This window comes from Agelaius phoeniceus, chromosome 14 (genome assembly GCF_051311805.1).
Source record: "Agelaius phoeniceus isolate bAgePho1 chromosome 14, bAgePho1.hap1, whole genome shotgun sequence".
In the NCBI taxonomy this organism is placed as follows: domain Eukaryota; kingdom Metazoa; phylum Chordata; class Aves; order Passeriformes; family Icteridae; genus Agelaius; species Agelaius phoeniceus.
Window position 1 is genome coordinate 7188577 of NC_135278.1, and position 20420 is coordinate 7208996.

The 20420-nt window shown below is 44.0% G+C and overlaps 2 protein-coding genes across 3 annotated transcripts in view; one reads left to right on the top strand and one right to left on the bottom strand.

Moving 5' to 3' along the window:
• LOC129125975 (uncharacterized) overlaps positions 1–12166 on the bottom strand; it is a 25159-nt gene extending 12993 nt beyond the window's left edge. The window contains exons 1-3 of the mRNA XM_077186164.1: positions 12116–12166; positions 11104–11947; positions 114–289 (exon numbers count right to left, since the gene is read on the bottom strand). Coding sequence (XP_077042279.1) covers positions 11153–11947; positions 12116–12166 — 846 coding nt within the window. The 3' untranslated portion in view covers positions 114–289; positions 11104–11152. The remainder of the gene's footprint in view (positions 1–113; positions 290–11103; positions 11948–12115) is intronic.
• On the top strand, positions 10800–15592 carry SLITRK2 (SLIT and NTRK like family member 2). 2 transcript variants are annotated; one of them, XM_077186034.1, is made up of 2 exons: positions 10800–11086; positions 12128–15592. In XM_077186034.1, the coding sequence occupies exon 2, from the start codon at positions 12171–12173 to the stop codon at positions 14739–14741; it is 2571 nt and encodes an 856-aa protein (XP_077042149.1). In that variant the 5' UTR covers positions 10800–11086; positions 12128–12170; the 3' UTR covers positions 14742–15592. The 2 variants fall into 2 exon arrangements, with proteins under 2 accessions (XP_077042149.1, XP_077042148.1); XM_077186033.1 differs by lacking the exon at positions 10800–11086 and adding an exon at positions 11451–11588.
• Positions 15593–20420: the final 4828 nt, after the last annotated feature.

Here is a 20420-nt window from a genome sequence, read left to right on the forward strand (position 1 = left end):
CAAAAGAATCAGCCAGTACAGCATATTTACAAAGGCAGCACAGCAATTGGTGTTGGTTAGGGCACAGCAAAGCACAACACCTGTTATTTAAACAAACAGATGTACATACTTACATGTATATATTTGCTCATACAGAGCTCACACACATACAGATATCACCAAAAAAATTGTATAAAAAGGAGTAAAACCACTTTGCTTTCTCTAGGATATTCTCTTGAATCTTTGTATGAACAGTAGTGGAACTCCAGCTGAAGCTGCAGTATCTTGATGTTGAAACAGTGTCTTCTTGCTGCAAGTAAAAAGTGTTAAAAAGAAATATTCAAAGACCAATTTTTTTTCACAGGCAACTACAACAACTCATCAGGTATGCACAGCACACATACACCCTGATCTTACACTGCTGTCAGCCTGCCAAAACCCCTGATGGCTCTGGAGGAATTTCTGTGCTGAGATCAGGATCCCACAGGGTCATTCCCTGCAGTGGTGCCTGGCACAGATCTCCCACTGCCATCTCTGGAGGCTCTGCCTCAGCGCTCGTGGCACTCTGCTGCATTCAGGTTAAATCACCTGAAAGGCTCCAGCTTCCTCATTTCACAAATGCCTACCAGTTACTGTATTTTTATCAGAGAGGACGAGAGTGACAGAGGGAATTCCCTGCCAAAGGTTATCTCTGAGTGCATGGTGTGTGTCCTTCTGCTGCCACATCCAATCAAGCATTAACGCTGTTCCAGGCAGCCTTCCCTGGGACTGCCCCTGTGGGGCCAGCAGGAATTTCTGCTGCAGCAGGGAGGACAAGCTGGGCTGGCACCACAGCTCCGTGTGGACATGGTCAGCCTTCAAATGCTTGTGGAATGACCTTCCAAATTCAGCTTTCCAGTGCTACTGTTGTTTCCAAGAACTAAAGAGACACAGCCCATCGGGCTCTGCTCAGCAAGAACAAAGCTCACCCAGAGCAGTGGGAATCCCCCCAAGTCCTCTGTGCTGGTTTGAAATGTCCCAAGGAAAGGCCATGGATGCTCTGCTCTTCCCAGCCTCCCTGGGGAGTGCCAGCACTGACTCTGGGGCTCACTGAAGGAGCCACTCTGGGGGGTTTGGACTACAATGCTCACACAGAAGGAGCTTCAGCCACTTCTGTGACCCATGTGGATCAAAATTACAGGGGAGGCTGCAATGTAATGTGGGGTCATTTCTGCTTCCTCTTCTCTGACAGGAAATTCATTCCCAAAAGCTAACACAAAACATTCATAAAGTCCTTCTTAAGCTCTTGAAGATCCACCTCAATTTCCTCTACAACAGCTAGAGTGGGTTTACAATAAATGAGAATAAACTGGTACATAGCCCATGCTCTTGTAATAGGCACAATGATGGACTTAGAGCTCTTTTCAACATTTGTGGAGCCAGATAACCCAAACTAGCAGCAAGAGGATGCCACCATGAAGCATAATTATTTTATAGCCCCTATTTAATTTTTGGAATATCAAAATTTATGACAATCACTAAAGCAGACTGATTAAACTCTAAGCGTAAACACACCATGAAACAGAAGTTGTTTTGCTGTCATCCCAAGTAAGCATCTATTTGCAAAGTACATGGCAATATCAAAGAGCTCTCTATTGATTAAACTTTGAAAATAAAATTGCACCACTTATCATATGCTGTTTGCAAAAATGCCAATCATTATAATACTCACATAAGCATTCTGCGTCTTCCCCCTGAACTCGTTAAATTTATTACTGAGACTCTATCCTGAGCTGCCTACATGTGGAAAAAATATCATTCAGATAACGCATTAACATTTATAACCAGTATTTAAAGCTGTGCATGGTGCCATCTCAAATGATAAGGGTCTTGTCAGCATTTCCAGGATAAGCCTCATTTCGGGGAATGGAAGAAGGGAGGGAGTGGCAACTCTGCGTTTCAGCAATTTTAAATGACACCAACAAGAAGCCTGACATACAAGTTGTCAATCTAATTGTTCCCATCTTTCAGAGATAGGTGCATCTTTCATGTCCACATTCAGTTTAAAAAATAGCAAAATTCTCACTACATCATTGTAAGCTACCTGCAAAGCTCTGTCATCCTGCTTGTGCATACAGCATCCCACACAATTATAATTCTAGATCTAAGCCTTCATATTACAAAAGCTCTTAAGGTATGGAACAAAAATGATATGACCCCCTCCTCACAGTTATACTTGCACTCTAGAGGAGAAAGAAAGAGATAAGCAAAACAGCTAACAATACAACAATGAGGGCTGGTTCATGACTCATATTATCAGATGTTCCTGCAGTATCAAAATACTAATGCTGAATACAAATTTTAATGCCAGAAAGGATAAAAAATAAGAACCAGAATTTTTGGGGTGAGAAACTCACAGGTGCAATGCATCTGCCATGAGCCCAGTTCTGCTACAGGTACCATGTAAACTGTGATTTGCTGAATGACACCTGTTAGCTGTGGATGTTTAAGTATTCTGCCAAAAGAAAAGATGTTTAAGATATCTTTATTAGTACAAAAAAAATGTCAAAAGACAAAGGTAGTTGTCATAAGGTAAGAGAGGCTTCTGAAACACACATCTCTAAAAAGGAAGGTATTGAAGTGTTTATACTTGAGATGACCACTGGACAGGTCATAAGTAAATATTTGCAAAGGAGGGACCTCAGCTCTATAGAATTCTAAGGGCATTTGTAACACCTGCTAGAAATAATAAAGCCAAACACTTCTGTGTGCAAAAGCAACAATATTTCTAATCAGAAAGCTCAAATGCTAACCAGTGTGATGGTTGTAATGCAAAAACACTCTGAGCAAATATGTGTGCAAATGGATTTTCCAGATTCCAAGGTGCAGTTGATTACCAAGGCTAACTGAGCTGTCCTCTTCTCCTCCCAGCTTTACTTGCTGCTCAGGCACACAGTGGACATAAAAATCTCCTGCTGTGCAAAGGACTTTATTGCTTTACAGGAAAAAGACTAATAGATGATAAAAAGAGGCCATATAAAGGATGGGCAGTTGTTCAAAAATTATATGCTTTGGAATGGAAAGAAATGTCAGAAGAGCTATGGGATGCATACACACACTTCATATTGAGGCCAAAGCTGTTCCACTTCACATGGGATCCCCTGGGCTGGAAAGGCACCACACAAAGAACAAGGTCCATGCTGTACAGCTTTGGGCACACACTTATCCACGGACTATCCCACAGGTTCAGGTGTCCCCCACCGCCCCCTGGCATTTAGGCTGGACAGCAGGTGACTAAATGTCTTCAGCATGCAGACCCCAGTGACTGCAATAAAGCAGAGATATTATTCTAACTCCTTCCCTTCCTATTGTCCTTTCAGTTAATGTGCACGTTTGGCATATTTCTGATTTGCTTTGGAATGAATCCATTCAAGCCAGAGATGGCTCTGAGGACAGCCAGGAAAGCAACTCCAAGGCCAGGTAAACAGCAATGTTAGAAATTTTGACACCAAGCAATTTTAAGCACCATCAGAGTTTGACCACTGTCAATAGCAGAGGAGACTCTGAGTATGCCTATTTTCTACCCACCTACATCTCACCATAAAAGATCTTACTAGATACTCAAGATTTGTGTGTCTGTGTGTAATTCCCCAGGGTAGAAGCCAGCTGGAATCCTGGCCCCATGAAGCCAAAGGGAGATTTGTCTGTGGCTGAAGTCTAGGTCAGGATTTTATGTACGTTTATTTTGTGCTTTGTGCAATAACAACTCAGGGAGCTACTTCAGATGCCAAATAAATTTTGAGGTTTCTGTGGAATTTGAAATACTTTATAAGTGATTCTCCCCGACAAATTAATGCAGCCACCATTCTCACAAGTTCTAATTGTCTCATCAATTTCTTTTCATGCCACTTGCAGTTATACATCATGCTTCAAAGTCAGCATGTGCACAACCAGCCTCCACAAGACAAATATTATAGGGTATTTTTCAGGTAAATGATTACTGCTCAGAGACAGTGAAGTTTCTGGCTAAAGTGATGGGGAAAAGACTGCAGAAAAGCAGGGAATGTTTTGCTTTACTTTAAAATTGAAGTATTTAGTTCTCAGAGAATTAAATTTTTTATCATTGGAAAAACTTGTGTGTCAGGATAAAAGCAGTTTAAAAAAGCAAAGCGACAGGCTACACGTGGAAGCAAAAGAAAAGAAAAGATTTATTCTCAGCACAGTGTTGCTGTCCAGCCACTTCCTAGGATGTAGGTCTTCATTAGTGGTTGCTCTAGAAAACAAACCTCCTTGTAACAAATGTCATCTCCTCCCTCTCTTAGCTTTTAGTGATGAGCAGACATCACATGGTGTGGAATATCCCTTTGGCCAGTTCACAGACAGAGACCTCTAAGATCATCAAGTCCAGCCTATGCCCTAACAAGTCAACTAGAATAGCACCAAGGGCCATGTCTAACCCTAACAAGTCAACCAGCCTATAGTACCAAGTGCCATGTCTAACCCTAACAAGTCAACTAGAATAGTACCAAGTGCCATGTCTAACCCTAACAAGTCAACTAGAATAGTACCAAGGGCCGTGTCTAACCCTAACAAGTCACCCAGCCTATAGTACCAAGGGCCATGTCTAACCCTAACAAGTCAACTAGAAGAGTACCAAGTGCCATGTCCGGTGCCATGCCCAGCTGGGGCCAGCTGCCCTGGCTGTGTGCTCTCCCCAGAATCCTCCTCCTGCCCAGCCCAGTGAGGGGAGAATGTTGGAGAGACAGCCCTGAGGCTGTGGGAGTGCAGATCAGCAGCAGCCAAAGCTCTGGTGAATTATCCAGCCCCTCTGGCTGCCAGTGCCCAGCCCAGCACTGCAGGGGAAATGAGCTCCGGCTCAGCCAGACTCGGCTCAGCGAGGCCAGGCTGAAATCTCCCACCTGCCTGGGGCAATCCTCAGTTACTTCTCCACTGATGAGTGGGAAACTAAAATTTCTCAGAGCAGCACCTTTCAGCAGATTTGGTTCCAAACTTTTGTGAAGGGGGGGGTACCTTGACTGAGAGCCAGACATGCACATACCCTCTGCACATGCAGAATTACACTCCTCTTAGAAACCAGGTGAAAAAACAAAAGCCAATGATTACCCAATTCTTTTTTCAGTGGGCAGCTATTCACAAACAGCTCATGGAATGAATTTAATGGAAGGAACTTTTGGGAACACATGGAGTCTGAAAAAATGCTGTTTCTTTTCTACTCATCTCATTTTTTTCTGAAGCAAAACCAGAACTATGTGACCTCTGTGCATAATGACAACTCAATGACACAGCTCTCATTCTGAATGTGGAATATGAAATGCTCACCATGAACTGCTCAAAAATAATCCTCAGGCCATGATTATTCATAGAAATTATTTGGTGAGTAATTTCAATTAAATAAATTCAAGGAATCAAGAAAAATAGGCTAAACTAATAGAATGCATTATTTATGATGAATAATTCATTTGGAGGAACTTTCTCCCACTATTGCAGAAAGCCAGCTCAAGGCACAGGGCACTGAAGTCTCACTTAAGCCCTGTTTTGAGGTCTTAATTGGGGGCTTTCATGATGAATCACTCCAGGCTGGCCCTCTGCCCAGGACTGAATTTCACCCATTGCTCCTGCTCCTCACATATTTCTAGATATGTCATTAGCACAGTGGAATTTGTATTCTTTCAACTTCATTGCCATAAAAATGATGATATGGAGAGATTTCTTTATGTTCCTTTTACTACTAAAAACTAAATAGAAAAAACTTCTCACATCAGCTCACCAGACTTTCAACAGTGAAAGTTCATCATACCCATACATCAACTGCATTATGCAAATATGAGGCCCCTGTCCACTGAAGTAAGGCAAGAAGACACAATAATTTAAACAATACTCTCCAAATCACTAAAAACACTTGTGTGCACTTGTGCTTACATGATGGGACATTTCCAGTTAAAAACATTCACAGTATGTAACACATAGATTATGACTCTGAGGAAAGCTGGAAAAATGTACTTGTAAATGGTAGAAATTACTGTGGACACACATTTGAAACACAATAAATAATACATCCATTGTTGTTTTAAGGATGGGAAAATAAAACCCCACACTTCTCTTTTTTTTTTTTTTTCAGCAATGCCAGCACAGAATATCTATCATCAGGAAGATTCATCTTGTTGTTCCTATCAGAGAAAAAGAGCCATTGACATGATGAAACAAAGCACTTCCAAAAATATTTAAAGCACTCAATAAAACCTAAGTGCCGACTTTGAAGCTAAGCGTTTGTTCAAAGATCTGATCCAAATCCCACTGAAATCAGTCAGAGTCCTTCCACTGACACCAAAGGGCTTTGGATCAGACATGCTACTTTCCTGAATAGGATGAAGACATCCATAAATATTAATTGTCTCACAGTGCTCTGCTGGGTCCTATGATAAAAAGTGTGAGTGCAGTAGGGGAGTGGATATTTGTTTTTCTAGGCAAGAAAGAAAAAAACTGGGCTAAATCTAAACTAATGGTCAATTGTTAATTGCACAGTGGTGAGTCTGTCAGTATCCCCAAGCACAGGCTACCAGGGATGCCTTCTGACAGGCAGCTTCTCTATCACACTTCCTGCTGAAACCAATATTACTGCCATTATAACACACTAAATTCTCTTCTTAAGACAGTCAGGATTAATGATACAAAAAAATCAGAAACTGGTAGTTCTGCTGTTGCAGTTTTTACCACTAGGGTAGAATCACACTGTGCTGCTATAAAACAGATTACCCCAGATATATTGAAACAAATCATGATGTAGTCTCCTTGCAAAAAAAAAATCAAGTTGCAGTTAGATAACAGGTCTCAAAAATGCCTAAACTTGGCCAGGGTCTGAGTCCTTGCAGGAAGCAAAAACTGAGGGAAGAGTTAGAAAGCACACTAATTTTAAGTCACAGTTCATTAAATCCTTTCATTTATACAATAGGTAGTCATGAAGTGTCAGGGAACAGCACTCTGAAGTAGGCCAGCCCTCCATATGTTTGCATGGCTGGGAGAAATGGAGCTAAAAAGCACATCTGGAAACCAGAGAAATTCCTTACAGTTGATGGCACAGGCAATCACTGATTGCCAGCAAAAGCAACTCAGCAGGCACCACCCAGGCTGGAGTGCCCCTCTGCCCCCACTCTGGCTCATCCAGCAGCTCTCCTTCCACCAAGGCTTCATCCCAAAGGTTCCCTCCTCTGCCTCTCTCGGTATGTGTGGCTGTGGCTGGGCAGCCCAGGATGGACACAGGGCCAGGAGGGCACAGGCTGCCCTCTCTGCCTCTCCTTCCTCCCTGCCTCTCATGCTCACCCTCCTTCACCATCCCCTGCTCATTCCTGGCCCAAAGAAAGGGGAAGCCAGAGACTCTTTCATCCTGTCCTTTACAGCACTTCCCAGTGCTGCTGGATGAGATGAAACTGTGGATCACAAGTAACAATTATTTTGCATACTGTTCACTGCTAAATCTGGGAACTGTTGATTTCCTTAAGAATTCCTTTTAAATGATGCTCAAAAATTCACTTTACAGTATAGGAAAGACCACAAAAATGTACATAATTATGGAAGTAGAATATCTCCAGCTACAAGGAAACACACATATGCACAGAGAAAGCAAGAATACAAGATACTTGTTGGAGAGCAGTGATGATTATCTCAGAACCCTAAAAGCTTACATGGAGTAGGCATCTCATATGCAGTTCAGGATTACAGGATGAGGAACACAAGATCAGCAAATACCTAGATTTACAAATTCCCATTGTCTTACTGCATCACCAATCATGTTGTGTCCACAGAAATCAATATTGGCTTCTACTTCTACTATATGAATAAACACTTCTTTACTTGCCAGCAGCATCCAGGCTACCTTAATAGATTCTAATGACCAGTAAAACTTATATCCTACCCTCCATCCAACTCACAGAGTTTTTGCTTTGTTTCTTGCTGCCTTTATTTCTTTATTCCATAGGACTTGGTGGATATGTTTATTCCTTCACTTATATACAGAGAAGCAAAGCCAGAAAAACTGATAGGTAAAGATGTGTAAGTAGTGTTTAGCATCCACCTGCAGATACAATGTGAAGAAAGAAAATTATCTCCACATTTTTCCGGACTTTTTCTTCTCCTTGATATTTACTCTCCCAGAAGGACAACAGCATGATGTGCACTAGGCAGGAAGGGTAATGATCTGTGCCAAATTTTATGTGCTTATGCTTCATGCTGTGGTCTGGCTTTTTTTTCCCCTGCCAGCAGACAGATAAAGTGGTGGCTTCAGGACTGTGCAGGAGCCAAGAGCTGCACTGGTGTATGGAAGAGCACAGGACTGACAGACCATGTGAAGCAGGTTAAGGCTGGCAGCAGGCAAGTATTCAGTTCATACTTGCTCTGCAGCTGTCTGGGAGTGCCCCCATGGGAAACAGGTAGGGGATAATTAAGGGCTCTTAAGCCAGCAGACAAGGATATTACAAGGATAAACATTTCCAACTGAAGACAGCTAGATGCAGAGTTGTAGAGAAAGCCCAGTCTTTTACCTGTGGGGGATGAAACCTATTGGAACAATTTACCGAACACAACGGCAGATTTTCACCATAGGCAATTGCTAAAATATGCCTGGCTATGTTATTGGGTTTCATTTTTTTTCTTTTTCCTATGAAGTATGATCTAGTTTGAACAGGAATTAATTCAAATTTAGCTGATGGCTTGGGTTATGCAAGATTCAAAAGCCACAATGGTTCTATTAAGTCTCATAATCTATGCATCTGTACTGAGTCTTCATGACTCTGCACAAAAAGGAGCATTGAGGGAGCACAGCTAAATATTTGGGACCTCCACAATGCTTACAAATCAGGCATAACCTTGAGTTTCCCCAAGCCCTCATGGGCTGCTGTACCAACCTGCCTCCTGGCCTTTTATCCCTGGAAGCTCCCAGATAGTCACAAACTGGAAATATTCCTCCATTCAACATATAAAATAGAAAGGCCTTAAAACAGGTGGAGGAAAAAAGCTGTTCTTTTATACTCTGTTTTTAATTGAAGGGATTATAAAACACTTCAGGCATGCTGAGAAATCAGGACTTTGTTCCTAAATAAAAAGCTGAAGCTATTATTTTTTTTTTAATCCTTGTTCCTCCTCCTACAACCATGGTTATTATATGCATGCATTTGCAGTGTAATAGAATCAGTATCATCTCTGTGTCTTATTGCTGTTGCAATCCCCTAACATGCTGTTCCTTCCATCCCACATGAATCTGGTAATTACTGCTGAGGCATGCCATGTGTACGCTCTCCCTTCCCAGGCAGCAGCAGCAGTGCCACAAACACATTTCCCACCTATCAGTAAACACAAGCAAGTGGGACAGTGCATGTTGCCTCATAAGCCAATTCCAGGACATGGTCCTTGCTCACCAGAAAGCTGCACCTGGCTGAAACTCATGGACATAAAACAAATGTACACTCTGAGGCAAGGGAAAATTGCACTGGAGTTACTTGTGCCTTCATTTTTGCTGTGTTGGAGCGAGCCCTGTGAGAGCTGGCAGTGCTGTGCTGGGCTGCTCTGTGAGATGTGATGGAGGGAGGTTACAGGAGCCTCTGTGTGCCTCTGTGTGGGTCAGGTGTGTATGAATATGCTCCCTTCTGAAAATAAAAACAACAAAAAAAATCAACCTGGGTCTCCTTTTACCTTCTCTTTTTAGGCTCATGCCCCCAGACTATGTTAGAAAGAGCTGAAAACAGGATTTGCTACAGCCTGTAACTAGTCCAGTTTTGCTCCCCAACACCATATCCTCATGTTTAGAGCAGAAAACAAGTAAAAAATCTCACAGAATAATAATCTGGCTGCTGGTGTATTGGTGTTTTAAAACAGCAGATCTGCCACACAGATCTTTCCTGATCTTAGCAATTTTTGCTCCTGAATTCAGCTGGATCAAGAGAGTCAGAATGGAGCAGCTCTGAGTGCATTTCAGAATCCCAATCTTGTTGAAATTCACAGAGCACCACACCAAAAGCGTGCTCCAGTGTGGGATGCTCCTGCTCTTGTCACAACCTTTCCAAATTTTAGATAGGGAAGCTGCAACTGTTTCAATCCCAAACGCAAACTCCAGCACTATTCCTGTCCAGGAGCACTGCAAAGGCATCTGTGCTGGCTGCTGCAGGATGCTACCTTTTCCAGCCTCAAGAAGAGAGATAAAAATAGACAGTACATTTCTGCTGCTCCTAAAATGTGGGCTCTGATACATAATGGCTAAAGAATACCACAAGATGACAGTACCACTTTTGCCAATTTCAGAACTCTTTTGGCAGCAAACCTTTACATTCTAGAGACTAAGTGCATATAATACCCTATAAGAATCTGGCAATAATGCACCCTGCCCTGCTAACACTTTAAAAATTCCCTGTAGAGTGCCTTTTTGTCACCTCCCCGCAGTGTGAACCCAAAGTTTTACCTTTAGATAGAAACCAAGAGCAGCCATCCTTTCCCATCACACAGATCTGTGCCCAGGGCATGGAGCTTAAGCAAAGTCACAATAACCCAGATCCAACATCTTGCTCTTTTTAAAGGCAGCCAAACGCTACACCACAACATTTCAATGGGGCAGTGGGGCTCATCCAGCCAGTGGGGATGATGGTGTTAGATGTGGTTAAATCTGCCTGCTCAGTACTCGGGGCAGCGTTCCAGAGGGTGCAGGGATTCAGGCTTGGGACTGCCGCTGCCTGGCAGCCCGGTTTGGTGGAAGGTGTTGAACTTGCCTGAACGTGTAGAACACCAATGTGCTGGGCAGAGCTCGGCACGGCAGTTTGGGAAGGGGGCTGGCTACTCCAGCCGGAGCGGGGGATCGATGCTGATGCCAGATCAGGATTCGCAGCACCGCTGCTCGGAGAGCCAGATTGTGCATGTGTGTGATGTGTGATGTGTGATGTGTGATGTGCGCGTCTGTGCGGCGTGTGCGGAGGATGTGTGCGGGCTGTGCGTGTGTCCCTGTGCGGTGCGTGTGTGTGCGGTGCGTGCGCGCCTGCCGGCTGGCTTTTGCCAAAGGAGCTGCTTGACTTGCTCTCTATTTTGAGGGCACGGATTCAGGGACTCGGGGCCAAAAATTCTCCGGACCCAGGTAAATCCGCTCGTTACCTTATTCCCCTTCCCGGCTCCGAGTGCCCGCGCTGTCCTGCAGGTGCTGTCAGAGCGCTCCCGCGAAGAGCGGCCGAGCCGGGAGCGGAGCCGGCTGCGAGAGCCACCGAGGGAAGGGGGGGACGGGGACTGGGACAGGGGGGCTGGGAAAAACGTGTCCCCCCCGCCCCCGGCTGACGTCAGCGCGGCTCCGCGCGGGGCACCCGGCAAAAGCGCCGCGCCGCGCCGCGCCCCGCGCACTGCCCGCGCTCCGCGCCGCGCTCCCGCAGCGCCGCCGCTCTCGGCCCCCGCCCGGCCCAACTTCCCGCACAGCCGCGGCCGGGACGGGCCCGGCCGGGACGGGACGGGACGGCGGCGCCCCGCTGGGCTCCTGCTGAGGCGTGAGCGGGCGATGCCGCTCGCCGCCGGGCGCCTGGCTCCCGGGGCGCGGCGGCTCTCGGCGGCGGGCACTGCCCCCACTGCCCCCTCGGGCGCCCCGAGAGCAGGTACGAGCGCGGGGGCGGCGCGGGGAGCGCGGGCTGGGGGCGCCGCTGCGGCGGGGAGGGCGTGCTGGCAGTCCGCGTGTTCCCCGGTTTAAGATGCTGTCAGTCCGCGTGTTCCCCGGTGTAAGATGCTGGCAGTCCGCGTGTTCCCCGGTGTAAGATGCTGGCAGGCGCCGGGAGCCGGGCAGCCGGGAGCGCCGTGGCCGTGGGACGGGCAGCGGGGACGGGATCGTGCTGCCGGCGGCCGCCGGGGCGGAGGCGGCGGCCGCGACGGGCGGGGGATCGGGCGGAGAGCCCAGCGCTAGGGACCCGGGTTTGGGGAGCTCCCCGACGGGGCTTCCCCCGCAGCGGCTCCGCAGGCGCTTTCCGAGAGGAAAAGAAGGGAGGAGGAGGGGGGGATTCCAGAGGAGTTTGGAAGTCGCTGCCTTGCAGCTCCCCTTCCCCCCCAGCCTTCCGACCTGCTTTCGCTCTCCCCGTGCAGCCCCTGCTCCCGGCAGTGTTCACTGGGGATTTCTTCTTTCTCTCCTTACCTGTCTCAAAAGGTTTGACTGTAGGTACCAAAGCGGGGATCGACGGCGCATAAAGATGCTGAAGGGTGCTTGGTTGCTCAGTTTGTTAACAGTGGCTGGGATCTCGTGGACAGAGAGTCGCAAACCTGCCAAAGACATTTGCAGCAAGAGCCGCTGCCCTTGCGAGGAGAAGGAGAACGTGCTGAACATTAATTGTGAAAACAAGGGATTTACAACCGTCAGCCTCCTCCTGCCGCCCCCGTCCAAGATCTACCAGCTGTTTCTCAATGGGAACGCACTGACCCGCCTGTTCCCCAATGAGTTCGTCAACTACTCCAACGCCGTGACCCTGCACCTGGGCAACAACGACATGCAGGAGATCCGCACGGGGGCCTTCAGCGGCCTCCGCACCCTCAAAAGGCTGCACCTCAACAACAACAAGCTGGAAGTGCTGAAGGAAGACACCTTCCTGGGCTTGGAGAGTCTGGAGTACCTGCAGGCCGATTACAATTACATCAGTGCCATTGAAGCGGGGGCATTCAGCAAGCTGAACAAGCTCAAGGTGCTGATCCTCAATGACAACCTCCTGCTGTCCCTGCCCAGCAATGTCTTCCGCTTTGTGCTCCTCACTCACCTCGACCTGCGGGGGAACCGGCTGAAGATGATGCCTTTTGCCGGTGTGCTGGAGCACATTGGAGGCATCATGGAAATCCAGCTGGAGGAAAACCCTTGGAACTGCACCTGCGACTTGCTGCCACTCAAGGCCTGGCTAGACACCATCACCGTGTTTGTGGGTGAGATAGTCTGTGAAACCCCCTTCAGGCTTCATGGGAAAGATGTGACCCAGCTCACCAGGCAAGACCTCTGCCCTAGAAAAAGCTCCAGCGATTCAAACCAGAGGGAAAAACACCCTGTCCTCTCAGACCCACACATCTCGAGGCTGTCACCCACAGCCAACTCTGCCATCAATCCCACCAGGGCCCCAAAAGCCAGCCGGCCACCCAAAACTAGGAACCGCCCCACCCCCCGTGTCTCTGTGTCAAAAGACAGGCAAATATTTGGACCTATCATGGTTTACCAGACAAAGTCTCCTGTGCCCATCACCTGCCCAGCTGGCTGCATCTGTACGTCCCAGAGCTCAGACAATGGCCTAAATGTTAACTGCCAAGAGAAGAAGATAAGTAACATCTCTGATCTGCACCCCAGGCCAACCAGTCCAAAGAAACTTTACCTTACCAGTAACTATCTGCAAGTCATTTATAGAACCGATCTCACAGAGTACAGCTCTCTGGATTTGCTACATCTAGGAAATAACAGAATTGCAGTGATACAAGAAGGTGCCTTTACAAACCTCACAAGTTTACGCAGACTTTACCTTAATGGCAACTACCTTGAGGTTCTGTACCGATCCATGTTTGAAGGGCTGCACAACCTGCAATATCTCTACCTAGAGTACAACGTCATTAAGGAGATCCTGCCACGCACATTTGATGCTCTGAGTAATCTTCATCTGTTGTTCCTCAATAACAACCTGCTCAGATCCTTGCCTGATAATGTCTTTGGAGGCACTTCCCTCACCAGGCTCAACCTTAGGAACAACCATTTCTCATACCTGCCTGTGAGAGGAGTCTTGGACCAGCTCTCGGCTCTGATTCAGATAGACCTCCAAGAGAACCCTTGGGACTGCACGTGTGACATCCTGGGGCTGAGGAACTGGATAGAGAAAGTCACTGACCAGAACAACCAGCAGTCAAGTCCCCCTGTAGTTATCAATGAAGTAATCTGTGAGTCTCCCACCAAGCACTCTGGAGAGCATCTGAAATTCCTGAGCAAAGAAGCCATCTGCCCAGAGAACCCCAACTTGTCAGATTCTTCTGTGCTCTCCATGAACCAGAACACCGATACCCCCCATGTCGGTGCCTCACCCAGCTCCTACCCAGAATTACACACCGAAGTTCCGCTGTCTGTCCTAATTTTAGGCTTGCTGGTTGTGTTTATCTTGTCTGTTTGTTTTGGGGCAGGTCTGTTTGTCTTTGTCCTTAAGCGCCGGAAGGGGGTGCAGAGCATGCCCAGCAGTGCCAACAATGTAGATATAAGTTCATTTCAGCTCCAGTATGGGTCTTACAACACTGAGACCCACGATAAAACTGAAGGACATGTTTATAACTACATTCCCCCTCCTGTTGGACAGATGTGCCAAAACCCAATCTACATGCAAAAGGAAGGGGATCCAGTTGCCTATTACAGGAATCTCCATGAGTTTAGCTATAGCAGTCTTGACCACAAAAAAGAAGACCCCACCAGTCTTGCATTTACCATCAGTGCAGCTGAATTGCTGGAAAAGCAGTCCTCACCAAGGGAACCAGAGCTCCTGTATCAAAATATTGCAGAAAGGGTCAAGGAACTCCCCACCGGAGGATTAGTTCATTATAACTTTTGTACCTTACCCAAAAGGCAGTTTGCCCCTTCATATGAATCCAGACGCCAAAACCAGGACAGGATAAATAAAACTGTTTTATATGGAACTCCCAGGAAATATTTTGCAGAACAGTCTAAACCTGAGCATCCTTTACTCCAAGGAAAACTACAAACAGAACCAGACTACCTCGAAGTTCTGGAAAAACAAACTGCAATCAGTCAGCTGTGAGGGGGGAGGTGGGAGACAAAAGAAAATTTTTTAAATGAGCTCAGCATCATATTTCTTTGAGTCTGAACTCAGTACTGATGTCATCTGTCGCATTCCCAACATTTCCACTTTTTTAAATCAGAGAAGGAGTGAGAGAGAAAAGGAACCCTTGCAGCATAGCAGGGATGTGGTGTTGCTTTTACAACGTCCCTTTAAGTTATTTCTATATCTCTCTCCTTTTGACCCTTCTCTAGGAACTGTCATTGCAAATGTATCTTTCTGTAATAGATCTTGCATAATTTTTTTTTGATTTTGAAGGAAATGAGGAAGGAGTCTTCGGGGTTTCTGTTTTTTGTTTTTTTTTTCCTTTTCATTTCAAAATGGAAACTTAATGTATTATGTAGAAGATCTCCAAAGATCTTTTTTTCCTGGACTATGACTTTCTTTTGTAAATAATAATATACAGTACTGCTGTTTCAATTACCAACTATAGCCACTGGGCGTCACTTTTTTGTGTTAAAGTGCCTTTGCACTTTAAGTACATTATTACTTAATTGTTGCTCTTAGCTTTGATAAATTGAACCTATTTTAATGTGTTGTATTTTTGAAATTAAAAAAAAAGTTGTAAAATAGATCTATATGTCAGCTGCATTAAATCAGAAGGTTTGATTTATAGGAAAGCTGCCCTTCTTTAAATGACTCTAGTTCTAGGACTTTACAGACTCAAATGTAAATTATTGGGGTGTTTTTTCCCTCTAGGTTTGTTTAGAGTGACTCACAGAAATCAACTGAGAGGATTTAGCAATGGACTAGAGGTTATCAAATGCCTCAGCCGGGAATAACAGCTCATTAATAAAAGATGTTTAACACAATGTCATAGTGAACTGAACAATTAATGTCCTTCTTAATACATTGCATTGCAGCTCTAACACAGTAATGTTCAATGGCTTAAGATTATTTTCATACTTAACAGAACATTACTCATAATATTTTATGCATTGGATTAGGTATTTTTATACATTTTGGGACAGAGTTTATATTTGTAACTTTTTGGACTGAAATTAACATGTCTTCTTCTTGCCAGATACATATTTTTTTCATAAGCAGGGGCACCAGCAGGGGTCATCCCACACTTCATTAAATTTATTAACATACAGGCACATGAACCAATGCCAAAGGTAAAATTTGAAGCCGGGACTCCAGAGTCCTCCAACTGAAATCAGTATGTGCATCCCACTAACTTTTGGTAGTCTGAATTGTGTCTATGTCTGTGCTTTTTGCCTCTAAAGCAGAAGTAAGACTGCAATAATTCTAATCTGTTAGAGAAAACTACTTTTAAGTTCACTGTCTTAAATTTTATAAAATGTTTTAAGTTAACGGAATTCCATTCTCGGCACTGGTTTTCTTAAGCCCATCAGTGAACAAATGCAATGAGTCTTCTCCTTTCCCATTAACTCAGGCCTGTTTTGCTTCAAGCTTTATGTTATCACCTTCAATTTGCTTTTCCTTCATGGAGAATATTGAAACCGTTTTTATTAACAAGTATACAGTCAAACTTTATTAAACCTTATTAGCTTCTAAATAATTTTTAGATGCAAACATTATTGTGCAATTTAAACAAACAGCCCTTATTTACAACAAAAACAGTTTTGTTTTGTCTGTTCTAAATCCTTATGCAACTGGGATGGTGATCTGCATATAAAGTAGGCCAGGCTTTTCAATTCCTTATTAAAGCAATTGATGGGGTCTGAAAGAAGCACACTGTTTCCTTTTCATAAATAGGTTACTGCACATAATAATCCTTTATTATCATGCAGAGATTGAAGTGGCCTCTGCTGACTGATTTTTAGAGCTTTACTATAGTTAATAATACAGTATCTACAACTTGGAGAAATTGTCAGCAATAGCATTTAAGCTATAAATAACTACAATCAATGTTGTTCTAATCAGGACTTTGCCAAAAGGAAGTTGCTTTATATTTAAGAGCTAAAGAGGCTTTGCATGTGTATTGCCAGATATCTGAGTCACTTAGTAAAATGCCTTCTAATGATTTATGTGACATCTGAGTACATTAATATGCTAACATGTCAATTCTTTATGTTTAGAATCTGTAGCATCTATGGCTGTTCATTAGATCAGGTTTAAAATTGAAGTGCTACAATGAACTACTGAAGAATCAGTCTTCAAAATGGTCTCACATCAAGAGGGAGGTGAAACGGTATCACTTTAGTTGAACTTGGAAAATTTGACTGGAATTACATCCATCTTTGAGCAAGGTACTTGCTTGAAAGCTTCCAGTACTGATTGTCTTATTATGGCTCCTTCCCCTGGGTAATTAAAAGCATTTATTACTGAAACACTGAGAAAAGTATAAGTATTATTTTAAAGTTATTAACTCTTTCCAGGTATGAATTTAGTATTGTCTGCAGAACAAGTACCATGTTACATCTGGCAGCAGCTAGGATATTATTATTAATTATTCTCCAGTGAGCAAGAACCAATTACAAAGGTTTTTTCCCTCAGAAAAAAAAGCTATTTTTTTTCAACAGAAGTGTTTTCAGTGTTCTAGTGTTGGCAAACAACAAAGATAGGGAATTGATTCTTTTAGTAACATTACATTGTTTGGGTTTAGTTCTTTAGTCTCAGTACTTTGATGTTTGCTTTGGTGGCACAGCCATACTTTACAGAGCTTGCTGTTGCTTTACATTTCCTTAGGTTTCCTAGTGGAATCTATTTAATGACTAGATTTTATTTTGCATCACCAGTACCAGCTAAAAAATTATTATTGCTGTAGATCTTTTAGGTTTGTTTTTATACCCTTCAGCTGACATCTTTTAGGCAATTCTTTTCATAGAGCATCTAGGTGAAAGAGAAGATTTTTCTCAGTTACACTTAAAGAGATTTGTTTAACAGGGAAAGTGTGTCGGCAGCTGCTGTATAGAAGGTCTCCACATTTCTTCAGCTGTGCTGCCCTGGAAGCTGCTGCTTGTTAGGGGAGAGCTGCTTGCCTGAGTCCTGGTTTGATAATGGGTCTGAAAAAAAATTTCTTTCAGAGTTTCAAAAGTTGAACTGTGACAATTATGTAACCAGGTTAGCAAAGTTGTTTTTATTCCCTCAGGAAAATGGGGTGCAAATAGTTTTCTTTCTTCATAAGTTTTCTGTTGTGAAAGTGAACTTAATGACCTTTACAGAAACAGTAACAGTGCAGACTGAAGCACTGTTCAAACTATGCAGTTTTTCTAGTGAAAATGAGGAGTGCAACCCTTCCAAAGCATGAATCCTTTTTTTTTTTTTCTTGTCAGACCTTTCTGGGTAAGTATTAGATAAAGTTTATCAACATATTTCCCTTTTTCTCCCTAGTGGCAGAAAAAATGTCACTTTCTAGAAAAAGTGTTCTTTGTGTCCTCAAGCCTGCTGCAGAGCCACTCTACGTGCCCTCCTGGTGCTCCTCCTTCCTGCAGTCTCTGTCTTCCATCAGATTTCACCTTTTTGGCCTCCAGCATTATCAGTTCCTACCCCACCTCTGTTATCTGCTTCCGAAGCTCTCAGCCTGCCCCAATGTTCCCACTTGCCTCTGTCCTTACAGGCTGTCTATTCCTTCCCTAGCAAGCTCTGCAGGACCTGTTCCAGCTCTGAAGAGAGCAGCTGTCCCTGCTCCACCCTGAGCTCAGTCCTCACCTCCTGCCCTGCCATTGCTGAGTACCCCTGTATCAAATGAGAAACCTGGTCTCAGTAGTTTTCCTGGGAGCTGTGCTGGAGGAAAGTCTGCTTAGCTGTTCCCTCTTCCCCTCACTGGGCAGAGAACAGAAGCCTAAAATCACAGAGGGTTTCAGTTTCCATGCAGGATTCCCCGTGTGCCAGCCTGGGGCAGGTGGCATAGCCTGTGTCTATGCAAGCAGCTCTTCTGAGCAAGAGCAAATGGGTGAGCTTGCTGAAACCACTGCCATCACATCACTCTGCTGTCATTTTGGTGAGCTGTCTTCAGCATGAGTTAATCTTGCCAAAATTAGCTACTAAAATTTTAAACTCAAACTGGTTGTGTGGTGTCTCTAGAGTAAATAGCAAAGATACCAGGCCATTCAAAGGGGATTTATTCCTGCTCACAATACAAGGTGTGAATTGGGCTACAGATATGCCTGCTTTCTTCCAGGAAGTGTAGAGAGGATGGATAATGAGTGCTGATAACAGCTAATTCCCACACAGAAAATGGTCAGGCTGGGCTGACTGCAGCTTGCACACCCACATACAACATCCATGCTCTGCTGAGTATCTGCCCGTTTCTACTCCAAGACATTTTTTTCCTGTCCATGAGAGAAGAATTCCCTGTGGAGTTTAAACCCTGCTTTGGTCAAATGCACTGACTTTTTATAACACCACCTTGTGCTATACAGTAGGTGTTAGTTTGGGTTTCTTTCTCTTCCCACCACCACTTGAATTTGTAAAATAAAAGTCGCATTTATTAAAAGTTTGAAGCTGTAATTAGTAATGTCAAAATAAGGATACCAACAAGTTAAATTGCCTAAAAAAAAAGTCTTATAGAATACTGAGCTTGTATAGGAATACAATAATTTTAAACTGCTCATGAGTGAAATGAGATACTGGAAATGTTAATGAAACTTCTTAGGCTCTTACAGGCTAATCACTGATACAGTTTGTGATTTTACATATTACTGTTTTTGCAGACAATAAACGTCATTTAACAGAGAAGGAAAAAAACCAAAACTATTTCCCAAAGACCTCCTCCAACAGTAGAACTTCAAAATAACATAAATTAACTTATGCAGATGATGTGACACTTCTTGTGCATTTCCCATCACTTCTTCTAAGCGTTCCAAAGAAGTACAAAAGTTATTCTTTTCTAAGAGGATCATTAAGTCTGTTTGGATTATTGATCTCATAGCTTTTCTGGGCACAAGGCCAATCATTTTGACTAAGGTTTTTAATCCTAGCTAATGAGGGAGGTGGATTAAGGAGAAGGTTTTTGTTGTTGTTCTTTTGTTCTTAAAGGGTTGGTTGGATTTTTTGAACCAGTAGATTGACATGTTTATGAATACAGATGAATAGATCGTTTTGAATGAAAGAAATGTTGGAGTGGCAGTCAGAGATGCAGTCATTCTCAAGACCAAATAGGCTCAAGAGTATGAGTGAAGTTTGAAAAACAGGACATCATAAAAGTGGTTTTCTTCCTGAGATCATAAACACAGAGGACACCGCTGTGAATACAGCAGCAGATTCTGGTACATGCTGTTAACCATTTGGAGGGATGAAATCAGAGGCCAGATGCACCTCCAGGATCCTTGAGGACAGACTGAAGTGTTCAGGGTTTGTTCTCATCCCTGGCTGTTACCCTGTGTGCACACCTATATTAGCACTGCTTCTGCATTCAGTTTGAGAAAGCAAACAAGGGGAAGTTTGGAGGGGCAGAGCTATTTGCAGTATATCTGAATGGTTCTTATTTCTGGCCTTTAAAATTAAATTAATTAACCATTGGTGTATTTAATGCCATAGACTTTTAAATTCTGAAGTCCTTTGTAAACTAAGTTCTCAGCAAACTTTTCAGATCAGTGAATGTAGCTACTTACAAGTGAGCAACACAAAACATTGTGGTTGATCTTATGAAGGAAACAGTCAAGGTAATGTAAATACATATTTGCAGTATAAAAAATTACATCAGCATTACAAAGTTATGCAATATAATAA